This window comes from Chironomus tepperi, unplaced genomic scaffold (genome assembly GCF_022539635.2).
Source record: "Chironomus tepperi strain 1889 unplaced genomic scaffold, CSIRO-AGI_Ctep_v1 contig_93, whole genome shotgun sequence".
In the NCBI taxonomy this organism is placed as follows: Eukaryota; Metazoa; Arthropoda; class Insecta; order Diptera; family Chironomidae; genus Chironomus; species Chironomus tepperi.
In genome coordinates this window covers 90575-111662 of record NW_027226215.1, presented here as the reverse complement: position 1 = coordinate 111662, position 21088 = coordinate 90575, and the positions used below count along the sequence as shown (strand labels likewise).

At 32.0% G+C, this 21088-nt stretch overlaps 1 protein-coding gene across 1 annotated transcript; it reads right to left on the bottom strand.

Moving 5' to 3' along the window:
- Positions 1-154: 154 nt before the first annotated feature.
- On the bottom strand, positions 155-20778 carry gol (ring finger protein goliath). The gene is made up of 6 exons (XM_070635754.1): positions 20255-20778; positions 7285-8752; positions 6064-6140; positions 5870-5966; positions 939-1067; positions 155-845 (listed from the first exon to the last, which is right to left on the bottom strand). Exons 2-6 carry the CDS (start codon positions 8191-8193, stop codon positions 513-515), a joined length of 1545 nt encoding a protein of 514 aa, XP_070491855.1. The 5' UTR covers positions 8194-8752; positions 20255-20778; the 3' UTR covers positions 155-512.
- Between the last annotated feature and the right edge of the window lie 310 nt (positions 20779-21088).

Sequence of the window (21088 nt, the reverse complement as noted above, 5' to 3'; positions counted from 1 at the left end):
TTAAAAACAGCTGATGGTAGATGATTCAATGAACAATCTTAAAGTTGTGAAAAGCTCCCAATCATTCCAAATCCCCACTGAAATACAGAAACACAAAACTGGAATTCAAAAAATTAAAAGTCAGTAATTTTTTCTGTGTAGTTTAATATCACTTTATTTATTTAAATCTCATATAGTCAATTGAATTTAAAGACAGGGGTTTAGTAAGAATTTAATTTTGCATTTAAATCGACTTACGGAATTTTCATTTCTTTTTACAATTTTCATTATTTTTTTTTTGATACTAGATATTTTCATTTTCATTACTTAACTCCTGAATACGAAGTGGTAATATTATTCTATGAAGACGGTAGTAATTACATTAGGTAGAGAAAAAGTTCTGTTTTTTTTTTTTTCATTTTTCTTTAATTTATTTAAAATTCGATTTAAGGAAAAAATTGCTTTAAAAAGTAAAATCTCATTTTTTGGAATTAAGAAGACTGCAAAAAAAATAATATTTCTTAAATTTTTGGTCAATTTTTGACCCCAGAATTATCAAAATTATCTGGATTCTGATCACAGTCACTGTCTGACATTAATATCGTTGGACGTTTTGAGTATTTTTTCGTTTTTGGAAAATCCAATGTTTGATGAGTATTTTGTGAATTATTTTCATCACATGAGCATTTACTGCCATTTTTACGTGAAACGGGATAAGTTGCATAACCATCCATTGTTATTTTTTTGTCGCTAACCAACGAACTGCAGCTACACTCGTTATTATTCACTTTGTGAATAAGAATGACGTCAATTTGTGGTTGGGTAATGTCTTCATTCGGAACCTCAGGTGATGATCTACCGGATGTCTAGAAATTATGCAAACAAGAAAATTTTCAAAAATAAATATAAATATTCATGAATCATGTGCTGTTAATGAGATGTGAAATGTTAAAATTTACCTGTGATTCACTTGAGCGGATCTGAGGCATCGGTGAGACACTATAGCGACGTCTTTGATGAGGCGTTTCATTTTCTTCATCATCATCATCCAATTCCAATTGTATTATACTTTCTTGACTTGTTGTTATCTGATTTTTTCCAATAATTCGTTATTTGTGACGAGGCGTGAAATAAAAATAAGGTCATAAAAAATTGATAATTCATGGAAACTTGACGATGATTGCCCGAAACAACTCTCGAAAAAACAGTGTTTAATCAGTCACCATATGATTGACTCTTGTCGCAAAATTAATTGTTCTATTTATTATTATATTAAAGCTTTATCACTTAATTGCTTTGAAGCTGTTTACCACTTTTGAACTTCATGATACTGGAAAGAACGTCATATGTGTTCTGAAGAGTTAGTGCTTTGTAAATATTATTGTGTTTTTGACATAGCCCGAAGTTTTTGAAAGGAGAATGAATTTTTAAATAGTCAACAAAAAAGCAGCAATTGCGTTGTGGCTAGAATGTAACCCTACCGAAAATGACCCGGGTACAATCACAAGGAAAGTTTAGAAGAGTCTGGATTCGGATGATTTTTCACTGCATTAGTCACAAATTATGGCTAGGTATATTGCATTGATATATCCTGGACCATGCATCATCGACCAATCCATCAATATAAGTGTGAATATTTCGTATTCCTAATTGCAAAACCCCTTGACTTTTGGATCTGTTAAAAATCCTGTGATATACAATGTTTATCAACTAGTCACACCTAGTAGATATCATAATCAATCTTATCTTTCTATAACACTTCATATTTTAATCCTAAATCTATATATTTCTGTTGCACGGGGAGTTTGCAGTCGTTCAATTATTACGTTACGCAAAATAGCAGTTTTGAACAGCACAGAATCACAGATCATTTCCCCGTTAAAAGCGAAAGTAATAAGTGAATGACTGCTTATGACGTAAAGCAATTAGCAACTTTATATTCACAAACTAAATAGAATTCTTTAACAATTTGTTGTCTATCTCTTTTACTCCACTGTCCTAAATATAGTTAATAAGTTATCGACCTCTAACCTCATTTCCCATAACATAAGGATCCATATTATCAATTATCATAATAGCTTCCTGATAATTCCAAATGTAACCCTTAATAGCGACAACTCAAAGTCTACCAAATTTATTTCACCTTTGAAAACCACACGGTAACTGAATAAATGTCAATATTATCATTCTCGAGCGACACAAATGAAGAAAACGATTGTAGAACCCGTCAATGCTCTGTTATCAAGAGTAAATAGAAGCCATATGGACGCCATTTGGATGCAGTTTCTAATTGGCGTAAATAAAAGAGGGAACGTTCGGAAATTAGGTAACGCTTAGGGTTACGCTTATACAATTTTGCTACTGAGTCCAGTTTTTATAAAAGTTACGTAATTCCCGAAATGTTTTCGAACTTTAGATTCTGTTTTTGATGAATTCTTAATTTGTGTCGCATCGGGGTTATCTAGAGCTGTCTAGGCAAAATAAATAAATAAATATATGTAGATTAAAAACACAAAAAATTGCTTCAAAATAATTCTTTTTTTTTCTTCTTTAATTAAAACTTAAAATAAAACATTAAAACTAATAATTTACATTGCACTAAATAGGTAAAAAATAATAAAAATTATAAAAAAATGTAATCTACAAAACAGAATCAATATAAAATCACTGTGTCTGTTGAATGACTTTTTTTTTGCAAGCATGACTGAAATATTCATTAATGATCATAAAAATTTATTTTTGTAAATAAGGTTAAAAGGGCAGTTGTATTTCATTCAGCTTCTTTTAAATGCAACATTAAACTTATTAAGTTATTATTCTTTTGATTATGAGCACAGAAAATCCTTCATTCAATCACTGACCCTTCCTACTTAACATAAATAGCTATTTAGCACATCATAACTATTTGTGGTATTTTTGTGATTACAGATTGTAAACTTAAAATATGTAACAGTCATTAAATACGACTGTTGGATTCTTTATAAACGTGTAAGGAATTGAAAATGCGATTAAATTCAATTTATTTGTGAATTTAGATCCAATTAGATATATTTACTACAAAAGCGTCTTAAATGTTGGCTATTACAGTCATGAAACAGCGCTTAGTAATGTTATGAATGGAATATTAAGGTAATTTTCTTTTAAGTACCGTTATGACACTATTCTTTGAATGCTTAAGTTATTAAAAGAACGTGTTGTATCTTGATTTATTTCTGATTGTATAAACAATGGAAGGATTTTAAATTCTTTTGTATTTTCTGTATCTTTAAATAGAAAATTTTGAAATTTTGTTGATTTTAGTTTTAATTGTTGGAACATTGACATTTCATGATGTCTACTCAGACTAAAATAAAGATTTTGAGATCTCCTACAAGAAAATCTCTTAATTCTTCAACAAATCCTTAAAGACCTCGGTAAAATTAGATCAATTCAAATAATTCTAAAAAGATGCAGAAAATATGACGCAAAAGATTCAAATTCTTTCGTTAAAATTATAAATCAACATTAAAAGCTTCCGCATTGATAAGAAAAAGTCATAAAACCTTAGAAGAATTTTGTAATTTTGTAGCATAATGAACATTACCCTTGAATCGACAATGTCAATCGCATTTTCTTGGTTTCCAATTACTTTGATTTTTTTACATTCCGAGCGACACAAATTAGGAAGGTTCTGCTACGGCAGGAGTATGGAGGCTAAGTGGAAGCATTGGCGGCTTCCATTTGGTATCAATAAAAGAACTTTGGTAAGTCTCTACTAGAGCTCGAAGTCTACTTGACTTTCAAACATCCAGACTTTGAAGTCTAATCAAGTCGTCTCAAATCGTGTTCAAGTTTGTCTACTTCAAGCTCTAGTCTCTACCAAAGGGGTACTTCGTGCCTTTTCATTTGTGTCGCTCGGGATAATTGTCCCTTTATTCTTCACCACAATAATAAGTATTGTAAATTAATTAATAGCTCGATAATGGATTGAAGAAAACATACAAGGAAAAGAAATATAAAGCAATTGTTTTTCATTATCACATTTTATGATTTAAACCCACGTCTTATCAATTCTTATTTGTGGACAAATTGTGAAGTCATAAATTCATCTGATTTCACAATCCATTTAATCATGACAAATCCTCAGTCTGATATATTTTGATTGATATCAAAAAAGTCCTTACAATGTGGGGTAAGGAAACCAGAAACAAAGCTACATCGTATCCATTTATCGTTGAGAAACTCGCTAATCAAAATAAGTTTTCAATTTTTTTTATTATCTTATCACAGATTCTTAACTCAACTTGCTTTTGCGAATCTAATGTTATAAAAATAAACTCGATTTTATATTTTTCGATACTCGTTGAGTTTAAGGAAATCGTTTGTCAATAAACATGTTTTGTATACAGTTCTATATGTGTTAAGTACGAACGCAATCGAGTCAGTTATATTGTGTTTTATCACTTTTTTAAAAATTAAATTGACCATGATTTGGCTAATTGCTTGTGCTTATATGTAAAAAATGAAATTTTGCTGTACAGACTGTCTCGCTAAATATTTGTTCACTCATTAACTCGTGCGACATAAAAATTTTTGAATGCTATTTAGACGGCCATGTGGTGTTGTGATGAGGCAATGTGAATGAAATGGGGTAACTGGTGTGTTAAGTGGAGCGGTTTGAGTCTTGCATATCGTTTAAGTAATTGCCGTTTTTGGGTAGTTGTAATCAAATGATGTTTGAAAGTTTGTCAGCTACCAGACTAACCAGTTAAAGGCAAGTAGATGCCTAGTTAGTGACAAGTTATATAGGATTAGTTACTGAACTTCCTCCGAAGTATTACCAGAATAAGATCTTCATAGGAACATGAACATATCAAAGAACAAGACATTCTGCTTATATAGACTTCCGCGTGGAACACGCGTTGAACACGGAAGGTATTTAAATGCCTTATTTACATAAGAAGCCACAAATTGTTGAATTATAAATGCGTAAGATTCGGGTTTATTGGCATCTAAGCCCAAAATGTATTGGCAGGTCACTGTTCTAAATTAAATAAGTAGTTTAGCAAATTATGACATCTAACTTAAGATCTAAATCATTTTTATCAATATCCTGGGCGACAAAATGTGGTGAACTGGATTATTCGCCATAAAAATGATTTGAAATCAGCAATTAGGTCTGCTTTACGTCTTTCCGTTATTACGGCTACATAGAAGTGTCCTAGAGTTACGCTCAGACACATTATGCTCCTCGGGTATCCAGCTCACAACAAAATCCCACGCTATCAAAAAATCCCCCCAAAAAAAGTACTCACAAAGTCATGACCACAATCGATCAAAAGTTCTTAACAGTCTTTGTCAATATTGTCTGTACGTTAACCAAATATTTGGTAAAAAAAAGTTCGATGAACGCTCCAAAAAGCCATGAGCACGATATGGTCATATGCTAGACACGAACATTCATGATCAGAATATGATTATCCGATTAAATTTTCTTGATAAGTGTCTTCAAACTCTTCGTATCGCATCCAAAAAGTGAACAAATATTGATATGATTATAATACATGTGCACGTGTAATACTTCAAAAATTATACAAAATTAAGGTAAAACTTAGCTACTAATAATAATAATAATAAAATTAAGTAGGATTTTAAAAAGCTAATAAACTCATTCATTATCAACAAAAGTCAGACTCGTCTTTTTTTACGCGAATAAGAATTTTATCAACAAACAGAAAAAGCTTAACGAAATCTTGTTTGCCTTTAGAGTTTATCAGGAAATTATTATTGGCATTTTTTTTATCTTTTTTCGTATTTTTTCAATTTCAACGTTTATTTTTATTGATAATGAATGGAACTAAGGTTTATTTTAAGCATTTGTGGATGTTCCACTCTCATTTGATCGACTCACAACGAAGCCATATTGTTTCAAGACTCGACACTTGCACAATGGACATGTGTAATTCTGCAGAAGCCATGGATCTATACAATTTCGATGAAACTCGTGCCTGTTTGAGGTTAGGATGAAAATAAACAAAGAGAATTTAATTAATTTTATTATTATTTTGTGTTTGGCGGATTAAAATAACCGCGACATCAACTCACTTGCATGGCAAACACCTCAAAACATCGTTAAGACGGTAAGCTTCGATGCACACGGCACAACAATCACTTTCAATTTCCTGAAAAACATTTTTTTTTTCGTGTTAAAATAGAAAAAATAAATTTTGTGTGAAAATTGGGTTTTTTTTGCTCCATTAAAATGTGGGAAAGTTTAGTCTCGATGAGAGTTTGGTAGTGCATTTCTGTCGTTTTGTCATTTATTATTGTTCTTATAACCTCAAAATTTCCACCTTCTTTTTGCGGTACGAAACACTTAACTCTCAATCTAACAACTTAGCAAAACAAATTAAAATCTTGGGAAACTAAAATCGATTGAAAATGCATAAAATGCAGTGTTGTTAAGGAGGTGAATGCTTGCTCGAGCGGATCACATTGAAATGTTGTCATCAAGGCGGCGAGACAATAGTATTCTTGGAACCAAGCAAGAGCTTATAGGCAAAATTGGTTGTTCAAACCAATTTGGTACAACTTGGTTCTATACTTAGAATTGTTGCTTTTGTGGCAATATTTCAATGTATGGTCAGGTTGGTTAGATTGAATATAATTAGTCTATTAGTAAAGTCAGGATGACAATCATAAAACTTGCCTATACAAAAATAAGGTCTAATCTCAAATACTTTTTGGTTGAGATAGATATCTAACCCAAATTTCGAGTGGATTAAGCTGCGATAAGTCGACTATAAGTCTAGTTATAAACTCAACATTTGTAATTGCAAGTTTCATAAATGCTTGACAAATTCAAAGCACAAAGTAGTCTCGAATATTTTTCATGCAAAATCCAAGTCAACTACGAGCTCTGCACAAATATCAAGTATATATGTAACTAGACATTTTGTCGACTAATCAGAAAACTAGATTTGATAAAAACTTGGTTAAAATCTCTCAAATTAATTTAATTGATCTTTGTCATCAAGTCTAGACATTAACACCATGTCTAAATCAAAAATGACTTGACATACACATACGTCGTTCTTCCTCTATGCATGAAAATGCTTGAAGTATACACGAGTTAAGTTGAAATGTAAACACTACTCCTGTACATACTGACAATTTTACCACAGACCTTACAGTTGACTAAAGTTCAAATCATATCCCGAATCATAACTTCAAAGCTATGCCATCATATTAAATATGGTTTAACTTGACTCAAGCATCCATGTTAACAACACTGCAGCCTAAACATAACTAAAACTTTATCCTCACCTTTGAAAGAGTTTTGATAGTTTTTGTTGGAATTTTCCTAAGTGCCTCTTTGGCTTTATTTGTATCCATTTTCTGTTCATTCTCTTTAGTTTGAAGATATCTAAATCGTTGATAATAGTAAACTATTAGCCATAACATGGATATAACCATCACAATGATGAACGATATTGTCACAAAAAGGACTGAACTTCGATGATTCAGGCTTGACTTTTTATCAAATCTCATTCCTTGTTTTATCGATATTTTGACAGGATTATGCTCGCCATGATTCTTTATAATATCAGCTAGCTGGTTACCCTTATACATTGGCGTAAAAACGGATGTTATGTTACCTTCAAGTAACTCTTTATTTGTTATTTTCATATAATTTAATTCACTGCCACTATTATTGTTAAAGATAATGGCACCAATTGCTCGGTATGAATAAACATGCAAGATCTTTTTCTCAAAGTCACAGCCACCGCGTTTTATAAGTGCGATCCATGGCGTATTATGATACATACTTAACGATCGACCAAAACTATCACGGAGTGTTGAATTGCATGCTGAATGATCGGTTTCATTCTCAGAATCAGTCACATAAACTAATTTACCCTCAACATCCATAACACGTCCCATTCCATATTTACTACGTTCATGTTCATCTTCCTTAAATTTTTCAATTCCATCAAACCACGACACATTAAGGAACGCAAGTGTTATAAATCGATTTGCATCGGATATTTCTAATAATGTTTCTAATTTTGGCTCTGTTTTGACAGTTCCTGCAACGGGTAATCCAGCAAATGTATTGACCACACCATTATTTATAAATTCTTTTTGTTTCTCATCTGACTGTGAGTCACGTGTATCAATACTTCCACCCGTTTTAGCAATGCTCAAAATACAGAAGATAATAAAAGGTTTCATCTTTTCACACGCGCTGTTATGCTATTTTATACTCTATAATTGAATTAATTCCTCTTTTTTTATTGTATTTCCTCTAAAAATATATTTTTTTTAAGTAATTCCTTCAGATTCTTCTGAAAAATTAAATTAAAAAGTTTTTTTCTTCTTTGGCCTGTTTTTTGCCCCTTTTTTCCGTGATTGAAATACCAAAAGTTAAAAAACTGTTTGAGGTTTTATGATATGATCAAAATTTGTCTCTCTTCTTATCTTCCAGTCGTCACTCTTTACTTTTATTACTTTTATCATTGTTGTTTATTTGACCAAAGGGAGTATTGATGAGCCTTTCATAAGCTGATTTTTATTTATACACGTAGTTAACCTTTATAGACACTGTCACAAACAATTTTGATTTTTTGTTATTATATCCCTTACAGTTTTATATCTTTTTGCGTGTAATTTCATAAATTCTTATTGAATTGATATTTATTTTCGTTTGTTTTGTTATTTTCGTGTTGTTGATGCTTTCACTTCTGATCTCTTAAAGAATTATGATATCTTTTTGTTTCGATGCTGATTAAACCTGTAATCAAATGGAAAAAGAAGTGTAAGTTAATGTGATAAGGAACTTTAAATGAGTTTTTTCTATAAATAAGAGCTGTGATTTATTGCTTTCAACGAATTTTTGACGACTTATGATGAATAATGGAATGAAGTATACAGGAAAGGAGCTAGAATTGTTTTGAGGTTTGGGATATAAAAAAACATAGACTTGATCTCAAAGTATCAGAATCAGAACATTTGGGGTTTATGTGTATTTTCGACTAACAAAAGCAGGGTTAATCAAACGAAAAATCGAATTCGATACCAAGTCAGAGTCACGCCAACCTGGTGTCGGATGTCGAGTTATTCGTGCTACTAAGCTAATTAATTCTGATTAAGAATGCTAGGATGAACAAGTTTGGAATATGCATGTAGATGAGAGGATGTTTAGTCTGCAATCTTAATGGTGAACAATGTGTGAGTTTAAACATTGATAATCAATTAAGGCAGCCGAGAGACACACTGATTGATAAAGGTCATTTCAGAAGAAAATGATTTGAGTTAAGTTTGAAGTCAGAATTCTCCAAATCCAACCTTAGTCCAGAATTAGGCCAGATTTTCGACCTTTCAACGTCATAAACCTTCCTGGTAATGATTTAGAATCGAACTCAAATTCTAATTAATCAGCAAGAGTTTACGGCAAATTTCCGTTGCCAAATTACTCAACTGCAGTAATCATACTGTGTAATGATTCTACTCTCAAAATGTAGATAATATTATATTTGCCTAGATACCCTTTAACTTCCGACTTTTACGCAACTTTTACGTCAACAAAAATATCTTAGCTACCAAAAAATCGACAGCACTTCCTAGTCAAATTGTGTTATATACCCGATGAAAAAACAAAAAAAATTTTGCGCAATTAATGTGAATCACAAAAAAGTCAACTTTAAAATGAACTCATTCAATAGCAAAGAAAAAAAAATATTTTTGCGATAAAATAATAAGCTTTTGACAAAAAAAATGTCGTCATGCTCTTGATAGGAACAGCAATGAACGTGTTCTTCTGATAAAGAGGTCGTTAAGATATCATTCATTATTGACATTATCATTAATAAAAATTTTATTTCCATGCGACACATACAACAATCCTTACGATAAACAAGAAGAGAATGAAGACGTTCTTTAAAAGGTGCGACAAACCAGGAAAGACTAAAAAAAAGTTATGGAATGAGAGCCTTGACGAGACGACTATAATCACATCATATGCCACATGAATTAATAAATAAATGGCAATCGTATGTGAATAAAAAATGTATATACATTCTTCATGAGAGTAATAAACTCTCTAATAGGTTTGCACTCAAAATAAAAGAAGAAAAAAAAAAAATCATTTCTATGGACTGTATCTGTGTCATGTACACAAAAAAAAAATTGTAACGATTGTAAAATGCCGGGATGTGCTAAATTGAACTATATTACGCAAAAATCAAATAATTGTAAATTTAGTCAAACATTGCAAAAGTCTCGTTGATTTATTATGACAGTTTGATGCACACATAATTAAGTGGAGGATGAATAATTGGAATGATAATGAATGACAGGGATGTATTGTATATAATTAGGAGCTTTTGTGGACGGGATTCGGAATGGCTCGGTGGTGGATTGATCCAGTATTTTGGTATCTGATTATTGTAATACTGAGCCTGTGATCTTGGGCTTGAGAATAGGCAGGAGATCTTGGTCATGTAGGTTACATGTAGTAATGTCATCAAGGAAGTGGATCTGATCCCACTGTTAACTATTTGCAGGTAAACGGCTCATAAATACACATTTTTGAAAATTTGGGTAATTTAGATATCGATACTAGTATTGAGTACCATAGATAGGTAGGATTAGTCAATTGATCCCCTAGTCACCACACTTAGTTTCCCAAATCACATCTCTAATGCCTACAATAATCACAATATCTAAAGATAATATTCTACACACTCATCATTACTAGCAGTTGCCACAGATCTCTTAACACAAAATGACTTGCTCTCTCACTCTTAAATGACTGAATTTGATTAAGCACATGTGTGCGAGTTGAAAAATGTTATTTATCAGCCAAATCTCCATGGAGAATTAAACTAATTGGAAAAATTTTATTGACATCCGAGAAATATTAAAATTTCAACACATATTTCGTATACGCTTTCTGACGCATGGAACAATCTCTTAGCAGAAAAATTTATAAACATACACATCAACTCGCTTAAATATTTCAGTAAACATCCACACATTTATCATTTGCACAAAAATTTTTCTGTTGAAGATTCGTTCATGCCCGAACTTTAAGAACGAGGAAGATAAGCTGAATCAATATTTTTTCGGTGTTCTTGCTTCTTCTTTGCTGCGTTTGCAAACGAGTATGTAAATTCGATTCCAAAACAATATTTTTTTTATTGTTTTCTTCTTATAAGAGTAATAAGACAGCAGATGAATGTATCAGCTCGTTGAATAACTGTTAGATGCTAATGTGATAAAAATGAGTAAGGAAGATATAAGGCACTGGGGTTGCCGCGTTCTATATTTTTGTCGGCATCATATAATTCATTTTTTAAAACACTTATCTAGACTTTTTATGAAATGTAGAGCTGAATCATGACCTTCTCATTTCACAGAATGTTATGACTGTCCAGATTACAGATTTATATGTTAAAATGAGTCTCATAGAACAATTTTAATAGTCAAATCCATAACGATTTGATTACAGTCGTAAATTCAATACGATCAGCTGACTTCTTTCTTGTTATTGCTTTATTTGATTGTGTTTTTAACATTTGCTGACGTCTATATAAGATATAAGGAATTGATTTTTAGAATAGGAAATGAAAAAGGCAGAGAAGTTTGCATAAAAAGTATTGATTTAGTTGATTTTCTGTCAAGAAATAAACTATACCGGAATTTCGCAATGATTTATCATTCTACTAGCTTTATGAAACCTTAAAAAGTGTAGCTGGTATAGAATTAAGTCCCGCTTAATGAATACAAAACCATATTCTAGCTTAAGAATTTCTTTTCAAGTCAAGCACCGTTTATGGAAGATTTTTGATGCGAAACTTGCTTCAATTGTTCTAATTCTATAGTAACTCTTGATTATACTGTTACGACCATACTGTTTGTTAATTATCTAACCGTGAAATTTAGTTTAGTAGGCAAGAAATAATTTGGCAGATTTTTTTCGGGTTTTGGTGAAGAACCGAATGAATTTTTTATAGACATTATAGTGCGTTAATGAGGAATTACTTAGGTTGATTACATTTTTATCAATTTTTATGGTTTTTATCTGTAATTTTTGAAATTGTTTTGATGATTTGAGGCAGTTTATGAACTTCATTATTTAATGCGTAGGGTAGTTCTTGTGTTTTGTGATCTCTATTCTAACTACATCTAATTCTGAGATTGTCCGAATATAGCAAGCCTGTTTATTGATCCAAAATTCAGTTCTGCTTAACTCTGGCATGATGACGGATTCAAACCAAAATTTGTTAAATTTGTAAAGAATTCTTAGAGTCAATTTTGGTACTAAGAAGAATGAATACATTATTTTTTAAGGATTGCTGATAATTTAGATGTCGAATCAAATTATTCAGAATTAGATGTGCTGGATATGTCATTAGGAGACTTGAGAGAACTCTTTTAATCAATGGTTCAAATCTGAAACTTTAGATGTCGTGAGTGACCTAAGAACTCTTGGAAGGATGCTGTCGATAGAGATAGTATTTCACTTGACATTGGACATTTGAAATTGGAAGTCAGGGATAGAGTCAGTTTCTATGCGAGGTCATGGATCACAATTGAGCTGACATATCTAACACCTAGTTGATTAAACAACGCTTTATAGCGGAAAAAATAGAATATTAAACTAAAAATTTGAATTAAGCAGACAATTGATCAGCAGATGGTTCAACTGACATGTTAAAACCCTTAAAAAAATTATGTGAAATTTAATACTTCTTCAATTCTAATAAAACCGCATTTTTTCATCCTGATATAAATATCATGTCAATTTAAATTTAAACCTTCGTGCTCGCGTGCTCCAAATAACAATTTTTTGACACAAGAATAATGTATAACATGTGTACATCCACCTGGTCCCATATTTAATCGATCCATCAAAGTGAAAATTTAACCAAAAAAACCTCACAAAAATTAAGCTAATATTTTTAAAATGTAACAGACCCACTGCATGTCAATATCATAAAGAAAACGAGAATAATGAAATTGAAACAAAAAAATAAAGTAATAAGAAGCTAAACCGGCACGTGAATAATGTTAAACAACAAAATCCTTTTTGACAAAGGTTGCTAAACCACTACGCAGTTGTGGGTTACTAAGCTATTAGTTATTTTAATGCGCAACACGATTAAATGCTATAGCAAAGCTTTTGTTTTGACTTAAATTGAATGTGTGCGGCTATTTGCAAATTTAATTTTACTCTTTTTTATGAATCAAATGCTATAATTAATGATTTCTTGCTTCAACTGTTTAAATGAGGGGTTTTTCATGTAAATATTTAAGCACCTCTTTTATATATGCAAATTTTCATCCTTGAAAGTAAGAGGAATGCGAGTGGAAATGAACGATGAAAAATGAATTTATTTCGGGTAATTTAATAATTATGTCTCACGGAAAATGAGGTTTGTAGACGTTCTTTTTTTTGTCTGGGTTCAATTTCAGGTCATGTCTGACAATGGAGGGTATACTAGGTCTTATGATGTAGCTGTGTCCTTGTAATGTGCAAAGCTTGCATGTGATTCGGATCCTATTATAAACTGAAGATTTAAATGAATTGGTTCAATAGATTATTGATCGCAGTACCTCTAGCTCAGTAATGCGCAACCTGTGTGCTGCTACACAATTTTTTTTGGTAAAGGCTGACACCAATGTGTATCGCGAAAAATTAACGGTTGCTCATAATGCTGATCCCTTCAACATGTATATGTCATACTGCACTGTCTTAAAGCTTGGCATCTTCTTTCTTCAATCTAAAATAATCAGCATGACATTGGGCGTAATAAGGGGGATCGATTGGCCTTCTTTACAATTTCGTTACGGGTTCCTAATTCTGGTCCATGGTTTTTTTTTACAAAGTTTTACAGTACTTCACACGCAGAAGGGTGAAGAGGATCTATATTCGCTATTTTTAGCGTTCCGTAACTTCCAAAAATTATCCATTCTACCAAAAAAGAATATTTTTTTGACAAATTTTCCATTTCAACGAACAGCTCGCACTGTTATTCGTTTATAAAGCTTCCTCATTCACATAATTGAATACGCACGCGATAGAAAACATACAGGAGAACCTCTTCTTTTTTCTGTCATGACATTGATAGTGAAACAAAAAAGAAGAATACAAAAAAACGTTTGGTATTAGAATGTGACTATCATATTATTGGAAACATCGTCAGCTGATTAATAAATATGAGTATTATTTACAAGTGGTTTTTTCATACATCTGCAATGCGTGTCTATGTTTATATTTATTTATTCATTCACACGGGTCAGTGTTGTCTAGTCGGTGCGTCGCGGATGATAATGATTATGTTTAACACATTTTTATTTTTGTGTTGGATTTAGAATCATGGACTTTTTGATAAGTTTTATCATTTCGGAAAGTGAAATTGATTTTGTCAGTTTTTGTATTTCTCATGTGTGGCTGTTCGCTAATTACGTAACGCACCTAAATGTTCGTGTTGAGACTTTGCTATGCTTTATACAATCCAGCATTTCTAGCTAGATCCAAGATCCAGAAGATCCATTTTTCACTTTACTTAACAGATGCACGGTTTCATGGCAAAATGGTTATGAATGGACTTAAAATGAAGCTCTGACTGATGCTTCATAATCATCAGCTTTAGGGCTTTTTTGTTTTATTTTATTGTATGTAAGTGACATGAAACTAATTTTAAAAATTACGCAGCGTTCTTAACTGCTCGTGGCTTGTACAGTTCATGACACTTTTTGTTGATAAACTTAAAGGTTGGATTTACGCTTTAGAATTGAATTTTAATAATAGTGTGGCGAAGAAGTAGATTGAAATCTGAGTCATGTGTAGGCGAATTTGTGAATGCAATAGTAAGACCGCTATTCCCACAAAAGACTGAATACTCAATCATTGTATTGACTAGTGGTGAGCAACCTTTTTTATATCAGGCCACACCTTCGTGGTTAGCCACGTCCGAGTATAAAACGCATACGATTCATTGCATTAGTAGTGTGGCATGACTACACACGGCATCTGGTTCATTGAATTACCTGCGTACCGCGACATACATTTTGCACAACACTGACATAAAGTGTTAGCCATATGACAAGGATTCACACAATGCTCACGACATTAGAATCAAATAAAGTAGTAAATCAATGTTAGTCTTCCTAAAATATCGACAAATCAGCTTTTCTAAAGTAAAACTTTTATAGATCCTTCCAAGAAGATGCCATAATAAATTTACAAATGCTTAGTATTACTTTGTATCTCAGATCAATCAATTCAATTGATTTCTACTAAACGTCTTATAAAATCACTCCTCACGTGTTTTCGGTAAATAGACAACGATCTGACACAACTGACACTCAGAACTACGGCTTCATTATAAATTATTTCTTGTAGATTATTTTTAAGGCGATTAACATCCACCTGCATTCCACCTGTTCACCTTTCAATAATTCTACAGTTCATCTTAAAGACATACTCCACGTGAATCTAACTATGAACACTGTTTTACAGCTGTAAATACACACGGATTTCCATCAAAACAACAACAACAATTAAATCGATAAAATATTTATGAATTCAAAAAAAAAAAAGTATTCTTTTTTCCACTTAATTATTTATTACTTTATGAGCGACTTCCTGAATATTTTTTTGTATGTTCTCGCCTCTCCCAATATTTAGCGCTGAATATTCACATCAGAAACAAATTATAATAAGCAGCTGGTATTTGTATGAAAGTAATCAAGCAAGTTTTAGACTGAATTCTAAATAAAATATCGAATCACACAATCTTATTGATGAGGAAATGAGAGAGAATGTGGAGAATGAAAGGAGCTCAAGCAGCTCTGTTAGTTTTCTTTACGCAAATTAATGACTAGTAATGAGCTTGAACGAAGCGTCGAGGCCAAAGGCACCAGATTGTAATTGAACAAACAATAATGAACATTGATGGAGGATTCATAAATGCAAAAAAAAAGAAGAGAAAAGATCTTTAACGGTATAATGTCTCTGTAAGTCTTAAAGAGTCGTTTCTAAGTGCTTTAACTACAACCACATGCAAAATGATTTCTTAAACACAGATATAATTGAATGCGGTTGAAACTTTTTTTTTGCTTTTGCTGTGATTTACCTTTTTGAGTTTGTTTCTCCGTCGATAAAGTGAAATTGAGAACAAACTGCTTTGGGGGTCTTTGGTTTGAATAATTCAGTTTTTTGAATAATTCTCTTTGAATTAAAATTTAAATCTGAAATTTCCGTTACAAAATACTTCAAAAATCAATTTTCTTTATAACCAACTTCATCAAAACCGAAGACCCCCTCCACTATAAATTTTCTAGTGCTTCATACAAAAACTTTATGTGGTGACTTGACAAAATGCTTTCTTCCTAATGTCAAGGTGCTGTGATATGAATCACAAATTAGCTTCATGTCTGCTAACAACTAATTTTCTCTTTATCTAATCCAAATTAAATTACTATAATCTAATCTAAGTGAGAATTTGTGTTCATATAAGTATATTGAAGAGCTATGATTGAATTCTCACAAGGTTGTTGAAACTATTCTGAATTTAATGAAGATTAAGATTTGAATTTCTTGAGTTTACCTTTGTGCGAACCTTGCTCTTGAATTTTTATAACAGCCGTGTATCATTGAAAGATCTAATTACTGAAAGATCGCATATGTGTAGCGAATATTTTGTTGAAGATTACTTTTGACTACTTGTGAATGTTTTCGTAAACAATCTAGATTGAAACTTAAGTGAGGAGATTTTCAAGAACTTCTAAGGAGTCGTGCACTTATTTGTCTTGTTTAATATTTAAATAGTTAGGGAGACAAGGTAAGCTTAAGTGTATTTGTGGTGATTTGACTTTAAAAGCTGATTCTAGAAAAAGTTAGTTTTAAGCCTACCTTTTTAGCAGGAATGCTATCTAATAGCAAGCTACCTGATACCAAATAAGGTTATCTGATCTAATGAAACTGGAATGCTAATGTCGTACAAGTAGCCAAAAATCCAGCCCCATCCCAACTTGACTGTGGCCTGGTGCCAGAATTAATCTACACTGGCTTAGTGCCAGACTCGCGATAGCCTTGCACTGGATTTCCAGCCATTTATACACCATGTGCTTTCCGTGATACTCTTGGACATATTTAACAATAATAACTCATTAGAGACTAGCAGAACTTGTTTAATGATAGATCCAGTTTTCGATAATTTATGAATGAGGCAATAGACTCACATGACCTTTCATCAAAGATTTGAATATTTAAGTAAGATGACTTGTATTGAGCAGTTTTGAGAATGGCAAAAGATCACGTGCACATTCAAAGAACTTATAGAGGTAGGATTATACTTGGAATAGGGAATTGGCAAGGTGTAGCAAGCGATAGAGTTAGTTTTAGGCGACATCTATGAGAGGTCATTTATATGTACGGCCAGCGTTGTATGTAAATTTATTGAGCAATATTAACATAAACCATAAATCGATACATTAAATCTAAAACAAAAAGGTTTAAACCAGAGTGGACAACTATATGATTTAAGGGCACATCTGAATGATAACTGAACATCAACTAGACAAATCAGCAAATTATCGACCTAGACAAATTGTCTCCTCGGCAGAGATAAACAAGGAAAACACTAAATATCCAATTTCCATTAGACATACTTTTTTAACCGACTCAAAAAAGTTATTTTGAAAATAATTTGACCTCAAACATTATCGATGTGACGAGATAATTGGGAATAATTCAATTAGCTTTTTGATATTTCTCTTGAAAATCGCATGTATTTGAATATTCCCTAAAGTTTTTCAAGGTTTAGGTGTGCTGTGATTTTTAATTGATTGCAGATTTTTGAAAATACCCATTGGAAATATTTATTCTTGCTCAAAAAGTACAGTACATTCTGATTCAACGGTTGCAACTGTTTGCATAAGATTCGACAGTCGCCACTTAAAAGTATCTTTGTTATTCATTGTCTGCACACTGTGTCTCTTCAAATAGTTCACAAAAAAACATAAGATTGTGCAATTCTTTCATGTTTTTTATTTGAATATTTTCGAACTTTGATATTCCCAACAATCACATATGTATTCTAGAGCAAATCTATGCTGTTCATTCATGTAAGCAGTATGCATCGCCAACACAACAGGATGTCTTCAAAGTTTTCTATTTTCTTTCATTCAATCGAAACTTCTGAGACGTATGTGCTTTGTTGGTGCTTTACCGTTTTTATGTAACACGACAACATCAACAATGATTTATTATCCAAAAAGGTGTTCTTTTTACCTAGATATGAATCTCATTCTGTCATGAATAGTTTTTTTTTGTTGTGTGACTAGAAATTGGATTATATGATGAATTATTTGAAAATCATGGATATTAGTGTAACTTTTTTGGACATGAAGCTTATGGGACTGTTCAATTATAATTGTCTAGATTTAAGATGGGTTTTGGGAGGTGTCTGAAGATGTGTGACCGTTATTAGACAGTAATTGGTTGTGAAGGAATCCCGAGCAGCATAATATGGTTGCAATACTTGAGGATTGGGCATTAGAGGGCAAAAATTGAGTGTAGGCTAGGTGACATGATGAATTGAGGGTATACTATGTGAAGCATGATGTAAAAGTTGGATTAGTAACAGCTACACTTGAGGATAGGCTGTCACATGAGGGTAGGATATGCAACAGCAAGATTTGAGGTTGAAGTAGGTGACAATTTGTCTTGAGGGTAGCAAGACTTGAGGGTAGTGTAGGTTACAGCATGACGTGAGGATAGAGTAGATGACAGCAAGATATGAGGATAGGGTGGACGTGAGGGTATGGTAAGTGACAACAAGAATTAAGGGTGGCATGAGGATACTTAAGGCTATGATATATGAAAGCAAGGCGTAGAGCTACCTTGAAGTGACCTTGACGGCAGTATGACAAATGTTTTCATTCCCATATTAACGGTGAAAATTGAAATTTCAAATCCACCTCATTGTACATTGTTGTAAGAATAGAAAGGCTGTGATTTGCTGGAATTACGTAATAAGCAAACAATCCTAATACAGAATAAACATTGTCGCTGCACTTAATACGAATCAGAATCGACAAATTAGCAATTAATTAGTCAAACATAATGTCACAAGCTTTTTTAAGTATACTAATTTTTAAATCACAGCTTAATCTCATCAACCGAGATTCATCCGCTTATCTCACAACATTATCCTCATTCCGAAATTCTCATTTTTTACTATAATAGCAATGATTTCTGATGAATGCACAATGTAGTACACAAACACGATAGCTTAAAAATGAGCGATAATTTACAGACAATTCTTTATATTTTCTCGTCTCATTTTCACTGTGTGTGAAGAGAATTTCATTCATTTTTAATGATCTGAAGATAATCAGAAAATTTATACGAAATGGCAATAAAAATGAATATGAGAGCCATAGTGAGATGGGGGTGAAAATTCTTCATCTTTTTTCATCACTGTCATCATCATCGTCCTTTATCATATATTTTTATTTTTTCTCCTCAATAATGCGGAAAATATCGCCAATAACCCACCCTGGTCGTTTTTTTCCTCCAATTTCAATCCCATTCTACAAACATAATATTGAAGTGCAAGCGATTCTGCTTCTTTTTTGTGTGTATATGCTATTGTTGGGTGTACGAAATATACATTATCCCTAGCCCTGACACTTCCACAATCTGACCTACATTTTAACTTATGGGTGCACATTTTTTTGTTCACACTACTTCTTTTTTTTTTACATTTTATATACTTTCAATTTAATTCTGCAGGAGATAGAATCATGTGCACACAGAAGTATTTTTAGGGCATTTGCGATTATTTGGATTGATTTTTTTTTCCTTGATTCTTGCGTAATTTTGAGGGTTAATTTGAGCTTTTTTTTCGGTTCTCCTTCCCACCCACAAAAACATTTTTTTTTTCGCTTCTATTGCTTAGTATGTCAAAAAATTTTAATGCAGAGGTAATCAAATGCGGAAATGCTACAATTTTTTTTTCTTCATCGTAAAACAGGCAGAACAAAAAAATTTTTTTCTGTGTTTCGAGGCAGCCAATAATAAAAATTCGGAATTTGTACTTGATGGTGGCAACAGAAACATACAGAATGAAAATTCACAGTTTAAACAAAGAAATAAACCAATTCTAGAGTCTTATGCTGAATACGAGTAGTCAAAAAAATTCGTGATGTGAAAGCTAAAATTTATCGAGCGAGTAGAACAGCAGCAAGAAAAAAAAAAATTATCGATTATGAGTCTTACCCACTATTTAGTAGTTTATATGCTAATAATTCCTATATTATATCGCAGGAAGGCAATTTTCATTCATCGAACAGAAAAAGAAACGGCTGATTGCTATTAATAATGTCTCATTAGTTTTGCAGGTGTGAGAATTAATTCTAATTGGTATTTTGCCGTAATTAGCTTCACTTCTCACTTCTTTCTAAGACTTTTTTATATAATTTAATTTGAATCTTTTAAGATTATCACTTTTTTTTGTCACTAACAAAAAATTATTTTGCTCTAAGCTACTTCCTTCTTTCACTACTTTTTCTCTATTTAGCTTAGCCAAAAAATAATTTTTTTTCTTCTCTTTTCCTTTTTTTCCACTATTTTCTGATGATATTCTTACATACTTTTTTTTTCGACACAATTCTTCGATTGAATTATGTCCCACAAAAAATTAATTTGTGGTTTTTTTCTTTAAGCAACAGAAATGATTTGAGTGCACGACAACGATTGACTAAAATTGAACTACACCACTAAGCACTAACAAATTGGACTTTTTTTTTGTGTTGTTTTTGTTTTTTTTACGTCTTCTTTTCACTCTCGTATGAATTTGTGCGGTTCGTATCGGTTATTGTTGGATGAAGTTTTAGTACTGTTGGTGAGATTTCGGTTGATTCCGGTGTTTCACATGCTTCAAAGTTTCATAATTAATTGAACTAATTTAGAATCTTTAAATTCCAATATTATTCAAAAGTTTCTAAAATTCATCAGGTAATTTCCAAAAATTAAAAATCATGATGACGTCATAAATTTCTTATAAGACAATCCATGACAGTACGCACAAACACAATCAGCTGGAATGACAGT

Excerpts from the sequence above, each read along its gene's own strand:
- gol (XM_070635754.1), bottom strand. The coding sequence starts at position 8,193 with ATGAAACCTTTTATTATCTTCTGTATTTTGAGCATTGCTAAAACGGGT. Across the intron at positions 6,141-7,284 it reads CTATCAAAACTCTTTCAAAG|GAAATTGAAAGTGATTGTTG; the intron begins GTGAGGATAAAG and ends AATGTTTTTCAG. Across the intron at positions 846-938 it reads TCCGCTCAAGTGAATCACAG|ACATCCGGTAGATCATCACC; the intron begins GTAAATTTTAAC and ends CATAATTTCTAG.